This window comes from Solanum pennellii, chromosome 3 (genome assembly GCF_001406875.1).
Source record: "Solanum pennellii chromosome 3, SPENNV200".
In the NCBI taxonomy this organism is placed as follows: domain Eukaryota; kingdom Viridiplantae; phylum Streptophyta; class Magnoliopsida; order Solanales; family Solanaceae; genus Solanum; species Solanum pennellii.
In genome coordinates, this window is record NC_028639.1 from 70,522,767 (window position 1) to 70,549,925 (window position 27,159).

Below are 27,159 nucleotides of genomic sequence, written 5' to 3' on the forward strand. Positions count from 1 at the left end.
GAGGGACTATTTTGATCTGAAGTTTTAAAAGAAATTTTAAGAAAATGTTTGGAGAGCGTAAGTATATATATGACATATATACTAAGATAGGTAATGATAATAGCAGAAAGAGACTCTAAACACTTCTTAATTAATGTAATTTTTTTTTGTAATATTTATATTATTATATTATTTTACTATCTTATGATTAAAATTTCAAGATCTTATCCGTATTTAATTTGAAACTTAACAATTTACCTTGTGCTAAATAATACGTCTTTCTGTACCGCCTCATAGCCCCTCCTTTCAAAACAGTGAAAACACTATTACATACTATTATTATATCTATTCTATAATTTTGAATTATTGCGAGAAAAGTTATGATTTTAAAAAATAAAATATATTAAGAACAAGATAACAAGTATCAATAATCTGAACGGGAATGGCATGGCATGTATGTCTTCTAGATAGTCATTATTCCAGTAACACTAGAGAATAACAAGAAAATGTCAAGATTTTGAAAGTAGAAAAGCATATAATTAATTAAAATTACTTGTTGGTTTTGGTTTGATAAACAAATTATTGAAAGAACACAAACTCTAAGCAACTTGGCCACAGTCACGTGACTTGGGGGCCCTAATTATGCAAAATGATAATGTATTGTATTTGTAGTTATAACCTTTTTTTTTTACTTTGTAATCTGCACTTTGATATCCCAATTTGGCAGTTTTTGTATATCAACATCTGAGATCAGAATAAACATCCACAGCAACAATATACGCAATGATCTCACAAATTGAATCTAAGAAATAGTTACGCCTAAGAAATAAAACTCATGTGAATTAAAAATAACGTGTAATAGAAAATGAGACGAATGAAATAATGATATTATTAGCCGACACTAAGGCAAAATACAGCTACTGTATAATATTTCATTGTTTTTCCATTTTATGGTCACCATTATTTTAGTTGGTAGGTATGCCTACTAATCATTTATGTCAGAATTGAAATCAAATTGAAATACTAATGTAGTTTATATTATCGAGTCTTAAGCCTAAAGGGTATAAAATATTAACAAAAATCTTAAAATGGTATATAAAATTTTATATTAACCGAAACGGCAAATTGCTGGAACAACAACAATTTTCTCCACCGGAAAAAGCAAAATATTGCAGCGATTTTGCAAAATGTGATTTTTTTTTTCCAAATATTAACCTCTTTTATTTATATTTCCACAATGTCATATAATGTTAATCTTCATATTTTTCATCACCGATCATTAGCTTCATTGGTGAGTTTACTACCTTCTTCATATTCTTTATTTTATTATAAATTTTCTTAATTTTTTTTTATTAGAAATGGAAATCATTTTCTAAAAAAAAAAAATTAAAAAAATTGAAAATCGCTGCCTAGGTAGCGATTTGAATTTTTTTATATAAAAAAAACTACATTTTACAAAGTCTCTGCAGTATCAACGATTTTGCTTTTTTGGTAGAGAAAATCACTGTTGTTCCAGTGATTTTGCCTTTTAATTAATATAAAATTTTATATATCATCTTGAAATTTTTATTAATATTTTATATCCTTTAGATTCCGGACTCCTATATATTACCTGCATCCACCAACTGTAGTACAAGACAAATTTTATTCCCTGTTGACAACGACCCCCTTATAGTCCTATAATTAGGCAATCAATTGATATTATTGCTGTGAAAAATCTACTACATAAAATAAATAAATTGTTACTGGTCCTACTTCTATATCCATTCCAGCAATTATGCATGTTCAACCAGTATGATAAGTTAGGTAACGTTCTATTATAAGAATTTTAGAAGTGGTTTATAATTATCGGTCTCATTAATATAATTATAAGATAAGTTATTTCTTATATGTAATTAAATAATTTATCTCGAAATAACTAATTTCGAAATCAACCAAATCAAGTCATCAATGACCCCTAAGGTTGAGCTCTTTTTCCCTCATGTCCATTAATTGCTATTATTGTTTAAAAGATATCACAAAGAGATTCACTGAGGAGCCAGGAATTTCATAGACGGTGTTCAAAAAAGGTGGAGAAAATAAAAATTGTTGTTAGTGAAATTTAAACACACGAGCTCTTTTAAAGCGTCTAAAATCAATGAGCTATAACATCTTATTCTGTCAAAAATATCCAGAATATGTTATTGAATCAATTTGTATATCATTTCACTTATATATACGATATCATTTTCCAACAAAGATATCCAATTGAACACTCTGATTATAATATATTAACATAGCTATGTCCCCTGTCACTAGGCATCGAGCAACCTAATGTTTCATTCGTCTTAATTTGTTTTAGTCATATATTTCCTTTTTAATTAGTTTATTTTTCTTTTTAAAAATTATCTCTTGATCATTATGATTTATATCTCAAAATTAAAAAACATTTCAATACATTATATAAATATATAATCTAAAACTACAAGCTTCAAATATTTTTTTTCCTTTATATCAAGTTTAAACGAACAAACAAATAAATAAATTGAACATAAATTATCTTTGTTCTCTAACTCATAAAAATTTGATGTGGGGAAAAAGAGTAAGTAAAGCAGCCAATCATACAATCCGAGAGTATATATAATAATAATGTATACAAAATTTGCCAGGCTGCATGCGATAACCCAACACCTGTCATTCTCACCACCAATTAAATCGACTTACTAGTTGAAAATATACCGTTGCTAGATTTGACTTATAAAATATATGCGAAATAAAATAAATTTGCCCTCGATTTTAATTTAGTTATTCTTATCGTTCGATTTTGCCGGACTTTTTCTTTTTTCAAATCTTACGCGCGCTCCTTCTTTAACGATCATAACTGACATTCCAGAATCGTTTCATTTAGTATATATACTCTTCTTGTACTCCACATGTAACTGAAATTTCACAATTTCGATTCTTTGAGAGAAAAACAGAGCAAACGAAGAAAAATGAAGCGGCCTTCTTCTCGGCCCGTATTGTATGCTTCTTCTTAATTCTTTCCCTTATTTTGCTTCACAATGATTACTCGATTTCACCTTTATGTTACAATGGCAGGAAGCAACTCAAAGGAACTCATCACGTAGATGTCAATTCTAACAAAGGAAAATCTATACTCGAAGATGAAGACGAATACGATGAGATCATCGATTTCGAGAGAATCAGCACACCTGTAATTTGCAAAACAGTACAAAATTGGGAAGCGACCAGTCGAGGTAACTACACATTTCCAGTCGATGCTCTGTTTTTCTCCATCAAGAAACTGGCATTTGGGTTTAAATTATCGATCTTTTCTTGAAAAAATTCAGGACCCCATTAAAGTTCTTGTTTTTTATTTTTCGAATTTTTAAGCAGGGGAAGAGTTTTCTTGCGAAAAACAGGGGCTATGGAGGCGTGAGCAGACAAACAGAGCAACCAGGCTAGAGAAACAGCTAAAAGCAAGATGGGCAGTGGATGGACTTATCGAAGAAGAACTCAATCGCTTTCGAGCCCAATACAAAAGATCTATAGTTCCATCAAAGCTCAGAGATGTAGTTCAACTGATCACGCCTAAATGGACTCCATCGCCAGAGCTAGCCACATTAACTTGGTTAGGCGATTGGCGGCCTTCGACAATCTTGGATCTTCTTCAATACTTAGCCCATTCATCTGGGCTTTCAAAATCTCTACCAGATTCAGTGGCCATTGAAGTGGCATTGCCCCAATTGATCAACGAGTTACGAATCGAGGAGGCGGTGATCGATGAAGAAATGGCTGAGATTCAGTCCAATTGCATATTCTATCTCCCATTTGGCCCAAAGAAAGAAGCAAATAAAGGTAAGCCTGCAATGGCTTGTGTAGAATCTGAGTTTAAGAAGATTCATAGGGTTATTACTAAGGCCCAAAATTTGAGGTTAAAGGCCATGGAAATGGCAGTGAAGAAGGTGTTAAGCAGAACAGATGCAGCAGAGTTTTTGGTTGCTTTTGCTGGAATTCAAGATTTGGTTCATCAATGGGCTATGCAATACAAATTGCAGAAAGGCCCAGTTTCTATAAGTACTAAAGCCCTCAAGTCTGGTGGTAGCCCACTTAAGTAGGCCCATTTGAGAATTTGCAATTATAGATGCTATTATTCTTCTAGTATTTCATATCTTGACACTTGAATCTTTTTGTATTCTAAAAATGATATACAAGTATTACTACCTTTAATTCTTCTTATCTTGTCCTTTTTCTTTTGATTGTTGAAAAGAGTAATAAGGATATAAATATAAATTTTATTAGGGAGGTAATAATTGATTTATATTACCTCCCTAATATTGTAGAAAGGTTTGACACTTTGACTCGGTAAGTAAATGACTAGTTGGTACAAAGAAAAATATCTAATATTTCAAATATTTTGGTTGGTTAAAATATTGTTGGAATTTTGTCTTTTTTGGATAAATAGAATAATATTCTCAACGTAATATCATAACTGACGTCTGAAAAGAGTAAGATATATGCAATCCTTACTTTTACTTTGTGGGTATAGAGATTGTTGCGTGTTTACTGTCGGCTCTAGAAAAGTAAGAACGTAATAAAGAAAAAGAGACAATAAAATAATAGTAGCAATAAGTATTAATACATATAAGGTAGAGAAAATCACGTGAAACCTAAATCAGATTGGTAGAATCACGACAACACTCTACTATATATAATGATAATAGTAGCAAATAGGAGGGCATGGTCAAGAACTTAGATCTACAATCTGAAATTCACGGTCCGTCAGATTAATACTTTCATGGAAGAGCACTGACGTCAGAATTGTATTTTCCATGTTATCGATGGAAAGTTGTCGCTAGCACTTAAAGATAGTCGATACACAGAACAAACAAGAGAGCCCTAGAGTAGTTGAGTTTGTAACCTTAGGAAAGAGCCATATGTGATGAAAAGACAAGAAAAGAAAGAGCGCATCGAGGGGATGTTAGCCGAAGCAACTTTGAAATCAATTGACAAAGAGAAAGGGGTTGTTAAGAAGACACGCCCTAAGAAAACAAATTCCTTAATGTTATAGAAAAATGACTTTATCGATAAAAACATGATTTTTTTTTTCTAAATAACTAACATTTCAAGTTTGTTATCTTTTATGATTTTCAAAGTCTCGTTAGATTAAGAAATTCCACCATTTCTTTTGTGTTTGCTCGATCAAAATAGACATTACCGATATCCTCCGTTGCACATTGAATGAAAATAAATATTTTCCTTACCATTAAAGAAAAATATTTCTTATAATATTTTCAAATTTCAATATGCTTAGACAAACATTAGTTGCGGCAACATGACGGTGTACTTCCATAATCTCCACCATGAATTCCCGGAAGGACGTAACACTCTCCCCTTTAAGCGCGTGTTCGGGAACGCTCCTTCTCATCTCCACTATATAAAAAGAGGAACCAAACCCACCAAGGCAAAAATTGAGTATACCTCAAGATAAAGCTTCGAATCCCCAAAACCTTTAAACTCACAAAAACCCTAATTCCAATTCCAATTTCATTTCATATTATCAGCAAAATTAGTTTGATCTGCCGAGAGGCAGACGGAGATTTACAATGTCTGCAATTGTCTGCGGCAAGAGATCTTTCTTCGAAGATTTACAATCGCCGTCGCCGACATCAGCGTCGCCGCCTGTTTCCAAGAAGATTCGTTGCTCTTCCTCTACTTCTCCGGTTCGGTTCCCGACCAGTTTGATCGATCAACTGAGAACTTTGTTTCCTGATATGGATAATCAGGTTTTTTCATTTTCTTTGTCTTGTTTTTAGTTATCTTTTTTAAATTCACAGTTTTGATGTTTTCCTTGTATAACAATAGCTGATATATATATGTTTATCTTTTTATGATGTACTGTTTAGCTTGTTGAGAAGGCTTTGGAAGAGTCCGGCAATGACTTGGATGCTGCTATTAAGAGGTTACATGAGCTTCACCTTGTGTATGGCGATGCAAAGACAGTTGCTGATGGAGAGATGGATAATGGTATGTGTCCAATAATTACTTCCCCTATTTGCCTGATTCTTTTGATGCTCCAGGTTTTTAGCTGTTGCTCTTGCTTATTATACATTGATATCCCATTTATGAGGTTGCAAAGAGATACATATATGAGAATGTGGTGATTCTCTCATTAATAATTTTATGGAGTTGCATAATTGTCGGGAAAAATACAACTCTATGTCTTGCATCAAAATAAGTAGACGGTTGGATGATCAATTTGTGCTGATAAATCATGTTGTTGAATCAATACTAATATTCCTAGAATGGTGTTTTGAGACTGCCTGATATGGGGACATCAAGTATTAGTTTTATTGTGCTTTGTATTTTCTGAAAGAGACATTTAGACTTTTAATGAGAAGTTTCTAACCTTGTCAATCAACAATCAGTGGATGAAGCCTCAAACTGAGACTAGTTGGGGTTGGCTATAGGAGTACTCTATATCTATTCAATTGTATTGCTGACCATTTCATCCCTTATGCATGAGAGCAAGAAGGTAATAATAAACTAGCATGAGATATCAAGTGTTTTTATATCTACATAACTGCATGTCTTTACTTGTATGTGTTTCTGTAGAGGTGTATGAAACTATTTATGTGAGCTCTCACGTGTAGATAAGTAGCTCTCTGATGTATATCTATTATTATAAGGATGTTAAGACCACCTTTGTGCGTCCACCACTTTTTGGTCTGTATTGTTTACCATACTACTTCTTGTGAATCACAAACCTAATCAATCAAGCCTCATGCAGGAGAAAAACCAACTAACGGGCCAGATGTTCAATCTGAAGGTCCTCCTCTCCAGAATAATCTTCCAGCTGATGGAGCAGAATGGGTGGAGTTGCTTGTCAGGGAAATGATGAGTGCTACAAGTGTAGATGATGCCAGGGCTCGGGCCACAAGAGTGTTGGAGAGCCTGGAGCGATCAATTAGTGTTCATGCTGGTGCTGCAGCAGCTGAAAATGTTCACAAGGTTGGTATTAGATGGTTTAGCCATTTGATTTCATTGTAGGATGAGAAATTGCTGGCATTCACATACTTCTTTTTTCTGCTACATTTACGAAGCTTTCGACAAAAAAAAAGTGTCGACACCTTTGTTGCTTCGTTTTTTGTGCAGTATGTCATTTCTTTATTGAGGTAGTCTAGTACTTCTTTGGTAGGAGTACGACAATGACACTCATGCTTGATAATTTATCATGTTGACCTAATTTTCTGACGTTCACCTTCAACTCTTTTGATGTTGACCTTATTACTTCTTTTTTCAGGAAAATGTGATGCTGAAAGAGCAAATTGAAGTGTTCCTTAGAGAAAAGGCCATTTTTAAACGTGCTATTGCTATCCAACATGAAAGGCAAAAAGAGTATGATGATAGAAACCAGGAAGTGCAGCAATTGAAGCAGATGATTGCTCAATATCAGGAACAAATAAAAAATCTTGAGGTACAAACTGGAGCTTTAGAGGCCAACTTTTCCTGATGTGGTTTACCTTCTTAATCTGGGATTTTTAGTTTTATTTTTGTTTACGGGTGATGGTCTTATTGCATTTTGGTTCTCATATTTTTTTTCTAATGAACACTCATTCTGATATTTTTTAGCTGCTTATACTGCCAAGTCTGCGTTACAGTAATATAGTTCCTCTGTGGCATGTCATGAACATAGGCACAGACCTTATACTGAGTTTTGTGTTTTATTTGTACTGGTTAAAAATTATTTAATAGTTGCTGAATAGTTAGTTTGATGGAGAGTGTTCAATTTTGAAATTTGTATTGAATGAATTCATATAATTGCAACTATTTATTTTGTTAGCTACATGGTCTTAGTATAGTTTTTCTTTGTAAGCAACTTAATCTCTGTCTTTTGCAACCTTTGCATCTGTTTATGCTTTAAATGAATTTTACTTCATAAAAGAAATTGCAAATACTCTTACCTTACCAAATTGCAAAGATTATCATAAAATGGGATGCAGGGAGTATAATATATGTTATATACCCTAGACCTTCAAGAGTAACAATTCTACTTTTAAGAATGTCTGCTGTACTTGTTTATGTTGGAAGCAGTGCAGATCATTGTGAAAACTGCAAGTTTAACTTTTAAAAAATGATTGAAGCATACTTTTTTATTGTCTGGTAAAATATTCTGTAGTCATTAGTTCAAGCTAGTAGCACCTGTATTCTTAGGTAAAAGAAAATATTGGCATAAAGATGTCGCATTACTGCTATGCATGTTGCAGTTTACCTGTATTGTTCTTTTTCCTGTTCGTTATACTCTGAACTTGAGTAATTTTGTCAACAATTGCATAGTGCCCCATACGTAAGCAGATAAGAGAATGAAGTATTCTTATGTTCCTTTTCTGTGTCCTTAATGGAATGAATGCAAACAAGATTGTCTACTCATTATTCCTAACTTAATGGTCATGGTTGCAGGTGAATAATTATGCGTTGACAATGCATTTGCACCAGGCTCAGCAAAACAACTCTATTCCGGGACGCTTCCATCCAGACATCTTCTAGTGCGGAGGCTAGTCCAGTTAAAGCTGTGGAACATACAAAGAGACAAGCTTGTTGGCATCTTGTCAGCTGTGATATAGGATGTATTAATCAAATTATGAATCAATGTTGTTTTTATTATTAGATTGAGTAACGGTTTGCGTGTTGAGTTGAAGCCACTTTGGTGGATGACCCTGGTCAAGTAAGTAGTGTTGTACTGGACATCGTCCAAATGGTGAAGTCCTCAAACGTGCTAGTATTTAACTGATATCAGAAAACTGGCTATAAAACATACTTTGCTATAATTTTGCTTTCTGCTTCTCAGTTTGTTCTACAATTTTTTTGCTGTGATGAATGAAATGATTTCTGTGTCAATTTGTTTTCCTGCGTCTGAGGAGGGGGCTTCGACTATGAGTATTGCCATTAGGTTGGCAATTGCTGGTTTACGCCGGGGTTTTTATTTCCTTTCGAAATTGCACTTCATGATTATTATTTTCCTATCAAGCTTCGATTATAGTGGTGTCCAAATATCTGGTGTTCTAATTATCTAAAAAAAAAATTACGAGTACAATGATTTTGCCAATTAGAATCAACAATTACGGATATTGATATAGTTTTATTATTACAGTATAAATAGAATACATAAAACTTATATATAATATAGGTTATTTTTCTCATTAATTCCAAATTTTATTTTTTTAGAAAGATAATAAGGGGTGACAATACGTTGCTATATTATTTCACATAAAACGTGTTTTTGTATATATGATTTGGCAATTGATTGAAGCGCGTAGTAGTATCGCACCACATCTTCTTCTTCTTTCTTGTGAAAAAAAAGAAGCAAGCAAGCATCAAAACGCGGGACAGTTAACCAGTCTTCTGTAGTCCAATGAACTCGACGGCAATGGCCAGCACAGCATCTCTATCTCTCCGTCCTTCTTCTCTCATCTCCGACCGTTCCCATTCTCCCTGTCTTCCTCCTTCCTCCTCCTCTAGTTTCTTCTCCGGTGGGACCCGCTTGTGGGCCCATAGGAAGTTTATATCCATTTCCTTTTCTTCATCTCAGAAGATTCCGGGACGACGTTTTGGGAGATTGGTGGTTGCTGCTGCTGCCGATTATTACTCTACACTTGGGGTCCCAAAATCTGCTAACAGTAAAGACATCAAGGCTGCTTATCGAAGGTTAGCTCGACAGGTACTGCAATCCTTTCTTTCTTCTTCTTAATTCTAGCTATTGTTCACTGTCATTGTGAGAATCAATTTTTAAGAAAACAACCAAATGATGCTCCTCCGGAATTTTTGAGAAAAGGGTTACACAAAATGATGATTTTCAAAATTGTGACTTAGGTAGGTCATGCATTTGAGCTCCAAGAAAGTAATCTTGTGGCTGACCAGTGCATTTTCCTTGGGATAGCAGCACAAGTTGCTAATTATTAGTTTCCGTTCCTATTTCAATTATTTTATGCTACTGTTTGATCTTTTTATTTGTATGGTTGAGCTGCCTCTATTCCGGAAGCTGATGCGTTATGAATCATTGGTCTGCATGTGTTATCTTTTTCTCTGTATTGTTGATTGTTTACTTTCTGTGCGTGTCCATATGATACATACTCTAGTAGGATGAGGAATGTTATGCTAATGTTACCACTACATGCTACACTTTCACCCAGTTCTTTGGGCCTTTATAATTAAGATAATTCCACAGCAACACATTATTCTATTCTCCATTAATCCGTTTCTGACTTTTGATATTGTTTTATAGTATCACCCTGATGTCAACAAGGAACCTAATGCACCAGAAAAGTTTAAGGAGATTAAAGATGCTTATGAGGTAAATATGGAAATTTACTATTTTTAACATCTGACCCTGGTAGTTTTCTTATTTCCTTCTGGAACTATTGACCTTTAGATATATGTGGCATTGCCATTGATAAAATCAGCAATACAAGCTGATTTGAACCAGCAGTCTAAGCTGGAAAGTAGTCTCATACCTCCATTAATGGAGGTTGAGCTTCTGGCAGTATGAAGAAAGGAAAAGAGGACTTTTCTTTTTTATTGAAGAATTGTGTAGTAAAGCAGTACATTTTGATGTGTATATATACACATCAATGAGTAGTTTATCAAATCAGAAAATGCAAAACATGTGAGCACTAACTAACTATAACCAACTACAACTAACTACTTGAAAGTTGAATAATGGCCAACTAACTAACTAACAAATTGATTGATAACTAACTCACACTAATAAGCTAGTTTTATCACCCCCTCTCAAGTTGGAAGTGAGCTATTCACAGACAACTTGCTCAACAGATTAGAATGTTTAACACCAGTCAATGCCTTAGTGAAAACATCAGCCAGCTGAGAGTTTGTTGAGACATGTTGGAGTGTAATCAGTCCTTCTTGGAGCTTTGTCCTGACAAAATGACAATCAACTTCTATGTGTTTAGTTCGTTCATGAAATACTGGATTCTTAGCAATGTGTACTGCTGCTTGGCTGTCACAAAATACTTGTATAGGCAAAGGTGTTGTTACTGAGAGTTCACCAAGCAATCTTTCTAGCCACACCACTTCTCCTACTACCTGTCTTATAGCTCTATACTCTGCTTCTGCTGAGGATAATGATACTGTGGGTTGCTTCTTGGACTTCCAACTGATAGGACTATCTCCCATGAGAACCAAATAACCACTCACTGACTTCCTTGAATCAATGCAAGAAGCCCAGTCTGAATCACAGTAGGCACTAATGGTGATATCAGGTCTATTACTAACAAAAACTCCCAGTGTAGGATCATGCTGTAGGTATCTGAGTACATGGTAAGCTGCCTTTAAATGAGGTTCTCTAGGAGATTGCATGAATTGACTGAGATGCTGGACACTATATGCTATATCCATTCTTGTATTAGCAAGAAAATTCAGTTTGCCTATTAATTTTCTGTAGTAAGTAGGATCCTGTAGTAACCTCCCTTCTGTGAGCCTTAGCTTCTCAGTAGGATCCAATGGTGAAGTGGTAGATTTGTAGTTTATAGACTCAAATTCCTTCAAGAGATCAAGAGTAAACTTCCTCTGTGAAATAAGAACACCATCCTGCCTGTACAGTATCTCTAATCCAAGAAAATAATGCAACCTTCCTAAGTCTTTTATTCTGAACTTCTCATGCAAGAAGAGTTTCAAAGATTCAATCTCCTTCTTATCAGTGCCAGTCATGATAATGTCATCAACATATACAGCTACAAATACTAAGGAGTGACCATTTTTCTTGTAAAATAGTGAGTAATCACTGTCTGAATGAACATAACCCTTTGAGCAAAGACTATCAGCTAGTTTCTCATACCACTGTCTACTGGCTTGTTTTAGACCATATAGAGACTTCTTCAATTTGCATACCATATCACTACTGTCCACTACCAGTCCTGGAGGTAAAGCCATGTACACTTCTTCATTCAAATCACCATGTAGGAAGGCATTATTTACATCCAATTGGTACAAATCCCAGCTCTTCTTAACTGCTAATGAGATTAGTGTTCTGACTGTAGTCATCTTTACCACAGGTGAGAAGGTTTCATTGTAGTCTATCCCTGCTTGTTGAGTATATCCTTTTACCACTAGTCTAGCTTTGAACCTTTCTATGCTCCCATCTGCCTTATGTTTGATCTTATACACCCATCTACATCCAATAACATTCTTTTCTTTTGGCACCTTAACTAGCTCCCAAGTATTGTTAGTGTGCAGTGCATCAAACTCTTGTTTCATTGCTGCTTGCCAGGCTGGATTCAAGCTTGCCTCTTCATAAGATGTAGGCTCAATGTCATGTGAAACACTATGGATCAACTGCTGACTTTCAGAACACAATGTAGAGAAACATATGTGATCAGGATGATTTGTGAAAGATGTGAATGAATGTTGAGAATCAGAAATATTATTTGTATGTGAAGAAGAGTGTAGCTTAGGTAATAAGTAGTTGTAGTCTTTTAAGTAGCTTGGAGGATGACAAGATCTAGTTGTCCTTCTTGGTGTGAGAACAGATGCATTTGGTTCAGTAGGTGCTGTGACAGGTATGTTTAGTTCAGTAGAAGTGTTGTTGATTCAGTCATAGGTATATTTTCAGGTATGGAAACTTGTTCACAAGTGACTTCATCCAGTGTGTGTTGACTCAACATATCATCATCAATAAAAGTATTTGTTTTACTAGACATGCAAGGCAACTTATCAGAGTGATGAACAAGACACTGCAGTATAGAATCAAAACTAGAACCAGCAGGAGTAATGACAAAAGGAAGAATATTTTCATAGAAAGAAACATCTCTAGACACATGAATTCTCTTGGTAACCAAGTTTAAGACCTTGTACCCTTTTGTGTTAAAGGGATATCCAACAAAAATGTGAGGTACAGTTCTAGGCTCAAACTTATCTTTATGAGTTTTTAAAGTAGTTGGAAAACAAAGACATCCAAAGTTTCTAAGATGTGAATAAAAAGGCTTCTTCTGATATAACAACTCATATGGAGACTTCCCTTGAAGTAGTTTGGTAGGTAATCTATTAATCAGATAAGTGGCAGTTAATACACACTCTCCCCAATACCTCACAGGAATTTTTGATTGAAATAACAGTGCCCTTGCTGTCTCAAGAAGATACTTGTGTTTCCTCTCTACCACCCCATTTTGTTGTGGTGTGTAAGGACAAGATTTCTGGTGTACTATGCCTTTTTCTTGGAAGAAACATGTTGCCTCAGTACTAGAAAATTCTAAGCCATTATCAGACCTGATAGTTTTCAATCTAGTGTGAAACTGATTTTCTATTAAGGATATGAAAGCTTTTATAGTACAAAGAGCATTGCTTTTACACCTAATAAGTTGTGTCCAAGTAGCTCTACTGTAATCATCTACCATAGTCAAGAAATAGTGATGTCCATCATGTGTTGGTACATTATAGGGTCCCCACAAATCAACATGTAGCAACTCAAATATTGAACTGGTTGTACTAACACTTTCTGGAAATGGCATTCTAGTTTGTCTAGCCATTGGACAAATTGTACAAGTGAAAGGTTGTTTGTTAGAGAATTTTAGAGGAATGGTAGATATGTCCTTCATTTTCACAAATGGTACATGTCCTAATCTAGCATGCCATAAGAATTCATTGTCTTGATTGAAAGAAAAGTGAGCAGCTGAGTTAGAAATTTTATCAGTGGAACAGACCTTTTTATTGAGTATATGAGAGTATTTTGCATTAGGAAGTGATGGTGCTTTACAGTTCATAAGAGAAACAGATTGAAGCTTTTGTTGGGAGCCAGTATCATCATTTACAGATGGAATGTGACACTTTGAACAAAGAGATACAAACCACTCCTTGCTTTACCAAGTGCCAGAGGGCTCTTCAGAGAAGGGCCCTGCAGTAAACAAGAACTATTGTTAAAATTGACCATCCCTTTGAGTTGATTAGCTAAACAGTAAACTGATATTAGATTGAACTTGAAGCTAGGTATATACAATACTTTATACAGAGTTAATGTTGAATTCAAACACGCATCACCAATTTCAGTCACTTTAACCTTGTATCCATTTGGTAAGGTGATTAAGAAGGGATAAGGTAGAGGCTTAAGGTTTGTGAGGTTGTGTTTTGTGTAGGTCATATGGTGAGATGCTCCTGAATCAATGATCCAAGAATCAGCAGTTAACCTTTCACATTTACATGACATATCACTTATCTTACTTATGGAAGAATGACAAGCAAGTATACCTGCTAGGCTTGCAGTTCCACTTGACACATTGTTTGAATATTCAGACTCATTTCCAAGCAAGTTGAGCAATTGTTCATATTGGCTCTTTGACAGATTCACTGGCATTTGCTTTCCCTGCTCAAAACTCTCTTCACACTTGTAACTATCACCCTCAGAGGTATGTACATTTGCTGCAGATCCTCTTCCTCTTCCTCTTGGATTTCTTGTATTGGTTGGATAACCATGAAGTTTGTAGCATCTATCTTTGACATGTCCAGTTCGTTTGCAATACTCACAAAATGTATTTGATCTACTACCAGCATTAGAGTTTCCCCTATAGGTATTATTGTTGTTGAAATTCCCAGCATTGCTATTGTTAGAACTGTCAGTGTTATTGTAACTTCCATTTCCCCTACCTGTGTTTCCTCTATAAGAACTAGAGTTTATTGAATTGTTTTGAGACAACATAGATGCATTAAGTGAAGTAGACTCCAAAGCCATGTGATTCAAAGGCTTCATTTCTCTTTGCCTCTCTTCCTGTGACAGTATAGCAAATGCCTGTGCCATTGTAGGCAAAGTAGACATCATCAAGATGTTCCCTCGTACGGCAGTGTACATCTCATTTAAACCCATCAAAAAGTGTATAAGTCTTCTGTCCTGTTCAGCCTTGTACAGTTTTACCTTTCCTCCACAAGTACACACACAACTACATTGTGAATTCACATCAATTGCACTCATTTCCTCCCACAATTTCTTCATCTTTGTATAATAGCCAGTGATGTTCAGAGTGCCTTGCATCAAATCATTTATTTCCTTCTGCAACTGGTATAGTTTGCATCCATTAGTCTGATCATATCTATCCTCCAATTCCTCCCACAATTCCTTAGCATTGTTAACATATTGTAGGCTGTCTCGTAGCTCTGGGGAGAGGGAGTTTAGAACCCAAGATGTCACCATATCATCACATCTCTCCCATTGCATGAATGATGGATCTGTAAAACTTGGCTTCACAATCTTACCATTGATGAATCCAGTCTTATTCTTAACGGACAATGCTCTAAGAGCTGCTCTTCTCCATGATCTGTAACTAGTTCCATCAAACACCATAGGAACCAAAGTAGAAACAGCATTTTCAGAAGGATGTAGATAGAAAGGACTACTAAAATCTGGTCGTTTTAAGGAGTTACTGGTATTCACATCAGTAGAAGCATCACCCATGGAGAATGAATTGATATTCAACAAAAATGAAAAATCTATGAATTATCAACAAGCAATTAACCAGACCAGATAAAAAAAAAACAGAGAACAAATGGAGGCAAAAGAGAACAGAAGAGAAGAACAGATCAGATCAAAAATCAACCAAAAAATGATCAGTGAATCGATCGATCAATTAGATCAAAAGGATTTAGTATGAGTAACCTTGCTCTGATACCATGATAAAATCAGCAATACAAGCTGATTTGAACCAGCAGTCTAAGCTGGAAAGTAGTCTCATACCTCCATTAATGGAGGTTGAGCTTCTGGCAGTATGAAGAAAGGAAAAGAGGACTTTTCTTTTTTATTGAAGAATTGTGTAGTAAAGCAGTACATTTTGATGTGTATATATACACATCAATGAGTAGTTTATCAAATCAGAAAATGCAAAACATGTGAGCACTAACTAACTATAACCAACTACAACTAACTACTTGAAAGTTGAATAATGGCCAACTAACTAACTAACAAATTGATTGATAACTAACTCACACTAATTAAGCTAGTTTTATCACCCCCTCTCAAGTTGGAAGTGAGCTATTCACAGACAACTTGCTCAACAGATTAGAATGTTTAACACCAGTCAATGCCTTAGTGAAAACATCAGCCAGCTGAGAGTTTGTTGAGACATGTTGGAGTGTNCCCCCTTTGCGTGATGGAATTACTGTTTATCCACTTATTCAATCCGTTTCTTCATTCCTCTACCTTGGAAACTGCATTGGTTGTCTGTCTACTAAATCCGAAGTGTTCCATTTTCTCGTATATTTTGAAAGTTGTGTGCTTTTTTAACTAAGGTAGACCTTAGAAATTCCTGTTTTAGCTTTCAAACTTTGGAATCTTGGTGTTAGTATGTTAACATATTTCTCTTTTGTTTTTAACTCTTTGAATCAACTCTGAAGTTTCACTTTCCAGATACTATCAGATGACAAAAAAAGAGCACTATATGATCAATATGGTGAAGCCGGGGTGAAAAGTTCTGTAGGGGCCCAAGCCGGTGCTTACACGGTATGCCATAAATTCTTATTTTTTTTGTTTTCTGCGTGATACTATTGCTGTCATTCCAAAAGGGTAATCTTAATTTCCTTTTAGTCCTTCCCAAATTAACATCCACTTTATTTAAAAGAGAAGTTTTAAGTCATGTTATAGAACACACATTGTATGCCCAACTTTTACTCTTCTTATGCAACTTCTATTATATTTGTCGATAACTTTTATGGCCCAGCATGTTACCCATACACAACTCATTTTCAACTTTTTTCTTAGTTCCCCTGCCAATTCCAAGTAGGACGATGAAATTGTGACTTGGAAGTACTATCATGGCTTATCAAAGAAAAGATACATATCATGATAAAATTTTCTCACGTACTTACTTGGCTCCCTCTGATGTGAAGTCCTTATGTTGCTTTTGCTCATATCGTTTGCTTAATTCATGTTTTTCTCTAATTGGTGACCTTTAGGTGTGCCATCTATTTTAGATTACATACTCAATATAGTTCAGTTATGTTCTTGTACTATAGTTTACATACATAATATCTGCAAGTTTTGGGAGTTATAGGTTTCCAGTATTTGTCCCTCCAACCACTATAAGTGCTAATTTTTTTGCCTTCTATTGTTCCCATCCCCACTTGAAGAGGAATTGACAAGGTTCATAGAATTCTTTGTGGTCATTCAATTGTAAATGGGAAAAGAGTTCTTTTCACTTATGTTGAATGACACACCAGGGGTAATATCAGTAACTTTGCCATACCTCCTGGCTCCTCCCACCACTTAAAAAGGAGTTAAATATTAGTTCAAGTAAGATTATGGATGAAAAGAATAGAATACTTCATGCCTATGTAGGTAAATGTATATCAATTTGCATATAGAATGCCAAATGAAAGAAGTTGATGCACAACGTTGGTTTCTGTTTACATGCTGTCGTTTTGCATGCTAGCCAAAAAATTGGGTTTTGTTTGATGTAGGACTGGGAGTTGAGTCTAAGTAAATGTGTCAATGTGTGAAGGTTGCGTTCCTAGATGCTATTCTTCTAATTTATTCACTTCCCAAAAAGGGTAAAATGAGTAGGTCGTAGAAGAAAGTGGGAAGTTACATAATAAGTGCATGGTTATATGGAAATTATCTTTAACCCTAATCGGTTTCTCTTTCTTTTTGGTGAATTTTACTGCAGACAAATCCTTTTGATCTATTTGAGACATTCTTTGGACCTTCTATGGGTGGTTTTGGAATGGATGGAGCTGGATTTGGAACGCGTCGCCGCAGTACTGTTACCAAGGGTGAAGATCTACGGTAAGTCAGTAGCTGATTGGAATGATTTGACACTAAACATCTTCATTAGAATTCACGTGTGTACTTATAACAAAATGGGTTTTGTCATAAGTATACTTCGTTAACCATGAGAAGAAGCAATTTCTGATAACTAATATGCAACATAGTATGACAGGTAAACTTAGGAGGAATATGGCCTCTAATCGATTTTATAGCAGTGGTGAATAAAGTAGAATAAAGTAGACCTTCTCGAAATCATGGTCACAATTATTGCTAACCAAGAGGGGAAAGTTCATTTGGACAACTTTATAGGCTAACATAGTATGATTGGACATTTGGTAAAACATAAGAACCAACAAGTCCTAACACCATTCCAAAGTAGTGCTGGAGTCTTCATTAGGAATCAGTTGTTACCAGTTTCATTTATATTCATGTTATTGCTCTGTACTTATAACCTGAAGAAAAAACTTTGTATGATATTCAGCATACTTTTGTGCTTGAAATGGTCTTTGCATGAATTACAATTTACAGGTATGCTTTTCTTTAACATATCAATCCTCTGACAGAAAGAAATATGCTAAGTTCAAACTGGACGGGCTAATTGTGTATCCTTGCACCAGTGAAGCATAAAATTTTATCCTAGGAACAATGCATACTTAGAAGCATAAAAATAGAAATAGATAGACACTGTTTCATAAACACTATGAGTTTGCAGATCAAATGATATGATGTCAAGCCTAATTTTGCACTTCAATGGCTTTCAGTTACGACATGACATTAGAATTTTCAGCGGCTATCTTTGGAGCTGAAAAAGATTTCGAGCTTTCACATCTTGAAACTTGTGAGGTCTGTGTGGGAACTGGGGCAAAGGTAGGCTCCAAAATGAGGATATGTTCAACCTGTGGTGGCCGAGGTCAAGTTATGAGGACCGAACAAACACCGTTTGGCATGTTTTCTCAGGTAATAGCGTATAAATCTATTTCTTTGGTGGTCGAGATAATTTAGATTGCATTTGTATATCAATTTGTTCAGATTTTATTCATTTGGTATTACAGTATGAGTCTATTTTCAGGACTCCTGAGTCATTTTTGAGAAAATCCATCTGTTTGCTATTGCATGTACAGAGGATCAGCTGCTAATTAGGGGTATCAGTTTTAACCCATGGAAGTATAACCTTCCTCAACCTGTTTAGTTGGGTTGCAATAAACTCATTGATAGGTCAATTTTGGGCTTAATTTAAATTAAATGTTGTCTAGTTCGTATTCATCCACTTACTTTCTCTACCAAGAAAAGAAAATGATGTTTTAACTTCATTTGGTAAGTAAACAAATTGTAAAACATACACACAAATAACAGATGAAACGTAATTCTGAATTAGTCAGGTGGGGCCATGGCTATAAATGTTTCGGCTCAAATTAACCTACTCTTCATGACACAAGTAAACTCTGGGTGGTTTAGCATGGTCCATATATACTCGATCTATTTTAACCCACGGCTCAAATTTGGCCCAACTTGCCAATTTGACACTCCTACTTCTAACCATGTAATTTTTGGAACACTGGATTTGCCTGAACACCATCTCCCTGATATTGCGTAGAAATAATTGCGAGGCAGTCCATACATACTATAGAAGATCAGGTGGTAACTGGGTAGTGTTTAAAGCTCTCTATTTAAGGGAAAGCTACATCTTCGATAAGGCTCAGAAAGTTCTTGGAAAGATTTTCAATGAGGTTTGAACAGTTTGATCTAATAAAGTCTTTCCTACTCCTGTGGAACAATTAGGTAGGTAACACGAAGCGCTTCCGAACTGATGGTGCCGAAATTGTGCTTGAAATTAAATACGCCGTACTTAATAATAGAAATAATTGTGGCTGAAATGAACTAAAATTCTTTAGCTTGCTTTGAACAGAGCATATAGGATGTGGTAAAAGTTTCCATTATTGAAGAAATCAAGGGTAAGGATTTATTTGCATTTTTAGTTGATTGGAAAAGTAAATAGTCAAATATAATCTAAAACCATGTAGTAAAGTGATATGCATGACATGGCATGACTACTACAGACAAATGAGCATAAGTCAGTCTTCCCTTGCACAAAGATGTCCTAATGGTTGAAGAATCTGTAGTCAAAATGTTTTTTATTTGAGAAGGTAACATGTATGTATATTAAAAAGATTGCTTGTTTTCCTGGACATTGTTAATTTTTTACTGTTGCAGTTTCTTAACCGGTATGACATATTTATTTTGCTTTAATGTTTGGACTGATTGGTTGTCTATCTTATTTCTTTTGGCTAATTTCTTGTTTGGTCTCTCAGCTTTCTCATCTTTGTCACTCAAAAAGTATATGTTCATACTCATTGTTACATTTTCCGTCTATTTGGATTAAGTGTAGGTTTCTGTCTGCCCAAACTGTGGTGGGGATGGTGAAATGATCTCTGAATATTGTCGTAAATGCTCAGGCGAGGGGCGGATACGAGTGAAGAAAGATATAAAAGTCAAGATACCCCCTGGAGTTAACAAGGGAAGTATCCTCAGAGTTGCTGGTGAGGGTGATGCAGGTCCTAGGGGGTATGTATTCAAGTTATATAGTTGCATTTCTTTAGCAATAGTCTGCATAATTGTCCTGGGTTATGGTTCAGTAGAACATCTCTGGGATTCTTGTATGTTCAGTAAAACATAGTATTGACAATTATTTGCGTAATTTTTTCTTCTTTAGTCTTTTAGGATCACTATAATGGTCTTGTTGATATATACAGGGAGGAGGATCCATGTACACACAGCTCCACTGATATTCTTTCAGCCAACTGTAGCTTATTAACTGAGTCAGTTTTGACTATTGTCTTCCAAATGTGCTTTACTTACCCTGCAAAGAGAGTAAAAGGAAAAGCTGATGCCTTGCCTCCTTCAGAGAAATGTGCTCTTAGCTTACCTAATAAACAATTAGACCTATGATAACACCTTAAAAAAAATGAGAATCAACAACAACATGCCTAGTGTAATCCCACCTCATGAGAAGAAAAGTTCAATCTATCCTTCTTAAGCTTATGCTCATGATTTCCTTGTTCATACATTAAGCCATTAACCATGCCCATATATTTTCCAAATTTCATCTGTCAAATGCTAGGTTGGTTTGAAATAGGGTTGGTTCAGGTTGGGCTAGGAGAAGATAGAAGATGAAGATCTATAGTATGAGGCTTTTCCTGACTGTTAAGATTATTTCAGATTAAGGTGGAGCATGCATGAAGAGTCAAAAATGCTTCTTCTATTCTTTTTCCTGTGCTGCTAGGGAGTGTGTATTACTGCTTTTAATTTTAATTTTAAGTGATTTCACAATCTTGGGGAATATAGGTGTTCCTTCTTGCTGTTTTTGACATATGCAGAATGCAAGTGACATTCTATGATTAAGACTAGCACATTTGGATAAGTAGTCAACAGATACTCCTTTTAGTCCCTGACTATGTGCTCAGAACCTCCAAAAAAATGTTATAACACCCACATCGGATCCTCAAAAATGCATTTTTTCTGGAGGTTTGAATGCGGGCGCAGTGACATTTTTGGAGGATTCAAGCAAGATAGGTCCTTGGTCAAAAAAAGAAAAGAAAAGAAATACTCCTTAGTCCTAAATTCCCTCTTGGATCTAAAATATAAATCGTCAGTTTAAATAGAGTACTAGCGATTATTGGACCTAAAGTAATTGAGCCAACATAACTCACTAGTTTGTATTGCCTCTGATGGACCTTTTGCTTCCATTGCGTTTTATTGTTCTCTAATACATGTATGGCTTGATATTCTAGATCTTTGAGAAGATTTCTTATATGTGAGTTTAGGTTAACCCTGTCCCGTTTTAGCATCTTGAATCATCATTATATGAAATGAGCTTAAACGAATGCTGAGATTCATTTAGCCGACCCCAATTCGTATGGGATTGAGGATGACTTGTTGTTATTGTTGTAGTCTATCACATGTTAGATGTTCACATACAAATTGAGATTGAGAACATATAGCTCAGTTTGTTAGTTCATTTTTGACAATGTTTTGCAGTGCCCCACCGGGAGATCTTTATGTCTATCTTGACATTGAAGAGATACCTGAGATCCAAAGAGATGGCATAAATCTGATTTCAACAGTTTCAGTCGGTTATCTAGATGCTATACTTGGGGCTGTTGTTAAGGTAATTTTACACGATATTTGTCTTGGCTCCTTCCATATTCTGATAAGAATGTGAAATAAGATAGTAATTCCCTACAGCCTGTATGCTGTATCGCTATTATAGTATTTTCTATGTAAAAGTTTTTGTTACTCTCAAAGATAGTTCCTGTATGGAAGTATTGTTTTTGGTGAGTCAGGAAAATAGACATTCAGACTTTTTAGTATGAGCCTAACTCATCGGAACGGCTTCTTTTTTCTCCTTTCAAATGAGCCTCTTTCGAGAAACATCCCCTATCAGATCGCAAGGTTCATCTACTTGAATAATGAGAAATGAATACAAGATTCTGAAAGCTTCATAAATTTTTTAATTTCCTCATACAACAAATTCATGGTAGTACTGTAATTTTCCTGCCATATGATGAGATCCTTTCTATATTCCATATGTTTGTCCGTTTGTTGTTTAGGCTTTCTCCCTTGCTGGAAGAGGGGGATTAAAGGTGTGAGAGAAAGAGCCAACGCCTGGCATCTGTCAAGGCCACCTCATTTTGCCCTTCAATTGCCTTTATTGATATGATATCATATTTCTCAGTCTAGTTCCTTCTCCCTGATGTTCTCGTCAGGTTAAAACAGTGGATGGGATGACTGATCTCCAGATTCCTCCAGGCACTCAACCTGGGGATGTGCTTGTCTTGGCAAGGAAAGGAGCACCAAAGCTAAATAAGCCATCAATACGCGGTGATCACTTGTTCACGATTAAAGTTAGCATACCAAAACGCATCAGGTGCGCAAGTGTTAAGTTGTAGATGATGAACTAATTATACATATCAGTTTTCTTACCTACTCGTGTCACTCTGCCTAATGATATTCCTGAGGAGTATGCCGGACACGTTTGGGAACTAATTTCCTGAATAACTATAGATATATTTTTCCTTGAATATGTCCAACAGTCCTCCTCTTTAAAAAATGGACTTATATATATATGTGTGTGTGTGTGTCCAGTAGTCGTATCGGGGGTGGGCATCGTTCGGTTTTGAATAAACGGACCAAACCAAAATTTTCTGTTTCGGTTTAGTATTTTGGGTATTCAGTTTGATTTTCGCTTCTTTTAGAAAAAAATGGTTAGCCGAAAAATTGAAATTTTTAGTACATGTAAAAACATTTTTTTCTCACATAACTTTACCTATTTGTTTCAATCTGAAAACTACCATGCCTGACTGAATCCAACTTCAAATGAGTTTGATCACCTCCTCCATCTGTATCATGAAGGCACATGAGGAAGTGAAAATACCAGTATTTGTTTGTTGCATACTCGATATATCTCCAAGACTTAATTAAAATGCATAATATACTTGCATGGCCAAGTGCATCATGATCTGGGTGATGCGAGTGGGTGATCATACTTCGGGAAAATATTTTGTTTCTTTGTTGTTATTTTTGTGAATTTCCTCAAGCAAAATCTATTTTCAATAAGAGTTAGAAACTTATTCAAATTGTATCTTAACCCCATCCACCCCAAAGTGAATGGAGTAATTAATGTATAGAATGTGTTAAATACTCTTGCACTTCTTTGCTCATTTGCCCGCCAGCCTAGTGGTCATATGTCCTGCTTCTGAAGTAAAAAAATATAAGGAAAAGGAACCATTACTCAGGCTACTGGTGAAAAATCAATATATTTCCACTCATCAATAACACCATCTAATTTTGGTTAGTAGTATCTTCAGCATACAAATTCCTATGAGCAAACAAATCCCTCTGGTCTTCTGAAAATGATGATATAAATGCATATAGGAAATGCTTTTCACATCTAATACAGATTTGATATTGTTACACAAGAATTTAGGGCTTGTATGCAAGTGCTCTCATAATTGCTCCTGTCTATGTATGGGGACTTCATTCATGGTTCTCTATTTTGTAGTGTGACGGAGTGTGAATTGCTTGAAGAACTTGCTTCTCTTACTAAGGGATCAAGCACTCGTACAAAAACTCGCCCGGCGGTTCAGCAAACTGGTATGATCACTTCTCGATTCATCATTTTCTCAATTATTTATACGTGAATGACAGAGTTAATGACACTGGGTTGTGACATTAGTTAAACATGATGAGTTCCAGAGAATAGAAGGTAATGATCTGTCACTTGTATGGCTGATTGTAATGGATATATCCTTCCTAATATTTACTTACTGTAAATGAATATATCCTTCCAAATAAATGCTGCTACCTCTGGTCCAAAATGAAAGAATTTTTCGAAGTCCAAAGATGTATTTAATTAATTTTTTCCAAAATGACCTTTCTCTTTAATGTTTTTTTTCCCAACTATCTCTAGTTTTAAGAAAAGTTCGGGAAGAAACAAAGGGTAATATTGACAAGTTGCCATTTAATTTACTGACTTTCTTAAGGGGTGTGCCACACCCCAAAAATTCATTTATGTTGGAATGGAGGGAGTACATCTTATCTTGTTTGGAACTAGACCTGGGGTCATCAGCTCTGAAATAGATGCTATTGATTATCAATAAAAAATAAAATGAAGATGAACCATTTGCGAGTTAAGTGATAGGTTTTGGCTACTGTATTTGGTTAGTTACTTAAAAACCCCTAGATCAACCACTAAGTTTGACTTGGAAATTTGTGTGATGCATCAAGTAGTTAAAACTGATACAAAATACGGGAGAACAAAGAGGAATATATTGTTGCTCGTGAATTAAGAAATGAAGTTATTGATTCTAACCCATACTATATAAAAGCTCTGTTATGTTTCTCAACCTAGAATATCCCAGAAGAGAACATCCTACTAAAGTTGGAAATATTTCCAATGCAGTTTAGATAGCGCATGCAGCTCAGATAATCAGAGCACGTGATTAGAAAATACAGTCAAGTCTTAGGAGTACCTTATACAGTTGACCCAAAAAGGATATATTTTTTTGATGAATGTCCCAAAAAGGAAATACTTATCACTATGAGGATAGGAAAATTATTCTCTGAATTTACTCACAGTATCAAAAGTAAGAATTTCTCCTCACTCAAAAATAGGAACACATGTTGCTCCGAGTGTAGGAAACTTATGATCAGGTTAAGGCAAAATTCATGGTACTTGGATGTTGATAGAGTATCTCATTTACAGTCAGTACAATCCTTTGGCATAAAATTTTACCATCTTTTTTCTGCTTCGCAGCTAAAGTTACAGAAACTCCAGTAGGTTCTGATTCAAGTGCAGCACAAACTGATGAGTCATCATCAGAAGATCGAGATGATCCATTGAAGAAGTTAGCAAATTTTGCTGGGTAAATTTCTTGATCATTATTCGTTAATTAGGAATTCTGTTGGAAAGTATTTCGTTCTTGGTAATTTAGTCTTGATTTGGGAGACGCTTATGTTGTTAGAACCACCAAACCACACAAGTCACCTATTTTTGGGGTCTAAAAACATGGTAGATCTTTTTAAGTGGTGTGCTGTATGAATTCAGCAACCTTGCCAGAAAATAGACACACATTCACAAAGCCGTGGTAGAATGACCCTTTACATTTAGCTTGACATTGGACTTCAGATTACCAATAAATTTTGCATCATTTATATCGCCATATTTCTGCAATAGTTAATCTTAACCATGTTTAGTTTTATTCTGTTGCAAGTGTTTCTTCCTTCTAATTAAAGGTTTGTGATTGCAGGTCTGTCGTAAATGGTGCACTAAAATGGTTAAGAGACAACCTGTAGTACTTGGTGCTGGGATACTGCCTCAGCAATCTTCTTTTATACGACAATGGCATTGAATTTTATGTGCTTCAAAACAGCCATTATAGCATCTTGCGGCCTTTCATTTCTTAGAATAATTTTCTTTGGTGATTCTGCCTGTAAAATTGAATCCAGCCACCTTATTCTTTTAGGAAACCTAATCCTTCGCCTTTGTAAATTCTGACAAATATATTCTCCACCTCAAAGAAGTTGGTGAGATGGATTCTAACAGCTATTTTTGTATAAGAAATTTTGTATGTCAGCAAGCATTTAACAGAAACTCAGAAATATCCCAACATCGGTAGAGTTCCTTTTTTTTTTTTTAATATTGTATTTTTCCAAAAGTCAAGTGCACTAAGCTCCCGCTATTTGTGGGGCTGGCTGGGAAGGTTGACATGAGTCTACTCCATATTTGTCCACCTTTTGAAAATGATTTGCAGTGGACTAACACAAACTTGTTTGTATTTTCAGCATAATACTTCGTAAATATGGTTTTGAGCAATCAAAGATCACATTAGTCTAATCTACCATAATATTCTCTGCAATCGTTGCACATTGTTCAGGTCACCACCAGGCCGGAGCTAGAGTATTAGCTACCAATTTGGACTAGTCCAATAGATTGTAATTGGATCATATATTTGTAATTTAAGATTTATTAAACATGTGTAAATATTTAATGCGACACAGGAGCTACAAAATCCAGGAAAGAATGTATAAAAATCATCTGGTACAAATTTGAGAGGTCCTTAGTACAGAAGAAGAAGAGCTTTGTTCACGCAGAAGTTGAATCTGTACGGCTTTGCAAGAATAAGAGCACCACCGCAACAATCATCGGAGCTGATATCATAAACAGCGCTAATGAAATGTTTGGTGTTGTTATCTCTGGGAAAATTACACTTCCGTACTTTATCGCTGCTCCTCCCGCCACTGAACCTACTCCCAGCTTCACCAAAAAATTCGAATCCTCCTGCAATTGTCACAAAATTTCAACAAGAGAATATAAATGTGAATATAATGAAGTGGAGTGGGAGTAACCTGCGGTAGGAAAGGAAGGCCAGGTTCATCAGTGCTCGGATTTGCTTGGTCAGTTTTAGGGTCGAAAGCTCGGGCAATCATGGACGTCTTCAATGAGGAAGTCAATCGAACATAATTTGGAACGAGGAAGACAACTCCGGCAGCAGACGGCGGCTGAAGAAATGACACCGGCGTTGAGCAGTTCGCCGGAATCTTGGTAGCGTTTGGTCGCATTGCGGTAGCTTCCATGTTCTCAGAAGAAAACGGGTCAGTTTGCCTGCCACAGATTTTTATTTCTTCCTCATCCAATAATTGGCCAAAAGAGCTGGCTTTGTTCTTTTTCTCTCTCTTCTTTACCTCTCAATAAAAATTAATAGACAAATTGAAAATTTTATAGTACGAGTAAAAAATTTATTTTATGAAATATAAGACCCAATAGGCAATAATTTTCTTCGGGTAATTTAAAATTACGCTATAATTTCTTTTTTCATTTTAATAAAATGGTTCAAGATGATATGCACAAATAACTCAGTTGGCAGAGGTAAAAGATTGACTATAAATAA

General features: G+C 35.5%; 4 protein-coding genes across 4 annotated transcripts; 3 read left to right on the forward strand and 1 right to left on the reverse strand.

The window, feature by feature from the left end:
• Positions 1-2,820: 2,820 nt before the first annotated feature.
• On the forward strand, positions 2,821-4,173 carry LOC107013634. The gene is made up of 3 exons (XM_015213502.2): positions 2,821-2,980; positions 3,058-3,215; positions 3,355-4,173. Exons 1-3 carry the CDS (start codon positions 2,952-2,954, stop codon positions 4,074-4,076), a joined length of 909 nt encoding a protein of 302 aa, XP_015068988.1. The 5' UTR covers positions 2,821-2,951; the 3' UTR covers positions 4,077-4,173.
• Positions 4,174-5,274: 1,101 nt separating this feature from the next.
• Positions 5,275-8,818, forward strand: LOC107012222. The gene is made up of 5 exons (XM_015212001.2): positions 5,275-5,744; positions 5,865-5,985; positions 6,749-6,969; positions 7,262-7,435; positions 8,419-8,818. Exons 1-5 carry the CDS (start codon positions 5,565-5,567, stop codon positions 8,503-8,505), a joined length of 783 nt encoding a protein of 260 aa, XP_015067487.1. The 5' UTR covers positions 5,275-5,564; the 3' UTR covers positions 8,506-8,818.
• A 420-nt stretch (positions 8,819-9,238) lies between these two features.
• Positions 9,239-25,878, forward strand: LOC107014916 (chaperone protein DnaJ). The gene is made up of 11 exons (XM_015215037.2): positions 9,239-9,676; positions 10,241-10,309; positions 16,358-16,450; positions 17,613-17,731; positions 18,475-18,670; positions 20,100-20,275; positions 21,749-21,878; positions 22,477-22,637; positions 23,772-23,863; positions 25,026-25,134; positions 25,519-25,878. Exons 1-11 carry the CDS (start codon positions 9,371-9,373, stop codon positions 25,562-25,564), a joined length of 1,497 nt encoding a protein of 498 aa, XP_015070523.1. The 5' UTR covers positions 9,239-9,370; the 3' UTR covers positions 25,565-25,878.
• Positions 25,879-26,197: 319 nt separating this feature from the next.
• Positions 26,198-26,959, reverse strand: LOC107014379. The gene is made up of 2 exons (XM_015214263.2): positions 26,618-26,959; positions 26,198-26,549 (listed from the first exon to the last, which is right to left on the reverse strand). Exons 1-2 carry the CDS (start codon positions 26,843-26,845, stop codon positions 26,355-26,357), a joined length of 423 nt encoding a protein of 140 aa, XP_015069749.1. The 5' UTR covers positions 26,846-26,959; the 3' UTR covers positions 26,198-26,354.
• Between the last annotated feature and the right edge of the window lie 200 nt (positions 26,960-27,159).

What these genes read in the sequence shown, in the direction of transcription:
- LOC107013634 (XM_015213502.2), top strand. Translation starts at nt 2,952, where the DNA reads ATGAAGCGGCCTTCTTCTCGGCCCGTATT. An exon ending in CCTTCTTCTCGGCCCGTATT is followed by an intron (nt 2,981 to 3,057) that starts GTATGCTTCTTC and finishes TTACAATGGCAG; the next exon opens with GAAGCAACTCAAAGGAACTC. An exon ending in TTGGGAAGCGACCAGTCGAG is followed by an intron (nt 3,216 to 3,354) that starts GTAACTACACAT and finishes ATTTTTAAGCAG; the next exon opens with GGGAAGAGTTTTCTTGCGAA.
- LOC107012222 (XM_015212001.2), top strand. Translation starts at nt 5,565, where the DNA reads ATGTCTGCAATTGTCTGCGGCAAGAGATCTTTCTTCGAAGATTTACAA. An exon ending in TGATGGAGAGATGGATAATG is followed by an intron (nt 5,986 to 6,748) that starts GTATGTGTCCAA and finishes AGCCTCATGCAG; the next exon opens with GAGAAAAACCAACTAACGGG. An exon ending in CAGCTGAAAATGTTCACAAG is followed by an intron (nt 6,970 to 7,261) that starts GTTGGTATTAGA and finishes TTCTTTTTTCAG; the next exon opens with GAAAATGTGATGCTGAAAGA.
- LOC107014916 (XM_015215037.2), top strand. Translation starts at nt 9,371, where the DNA reads ATGAACTCGACGGCAATGGCCAGCACAGCATCTCTATCTCTCCGTCCT. An exon ending in AGCATACCAAAACGCATCAG is followed by an intron (nt 22,638 to 23,771) that starts GTGCGCAAGTGT and finishes TCTATTTTGTAG; the next exon opens with TGTGACGGAGTGTGAATTGC. An exon ending in AAGTTAGCAAATTTTGCTGG is followed by an intron (nt 25,135 to 25,518) that starts GTAAATTTCTTG and finishes TTGTGATTGCAG; the next exon opens with GTCTGTCGTAAATGGTGCAC.
- LOC107014379 (XM_015214263.2), bottom strand. Translation starts at nt 26,845, where the DNA reads ATGGAAGCTACCGCAATGCGACCAAACGCTACCAAGATTCCGGCGAAC. An exon ending in GCCTTCCTTTCCTACCGCAG is followed by an intron (nt 26,550 to 26,617) that starts GTTACTCCCACT and finishes TGACAATTGCAG; the next exon opens with GAGGATTCGAATTTTTTGGT.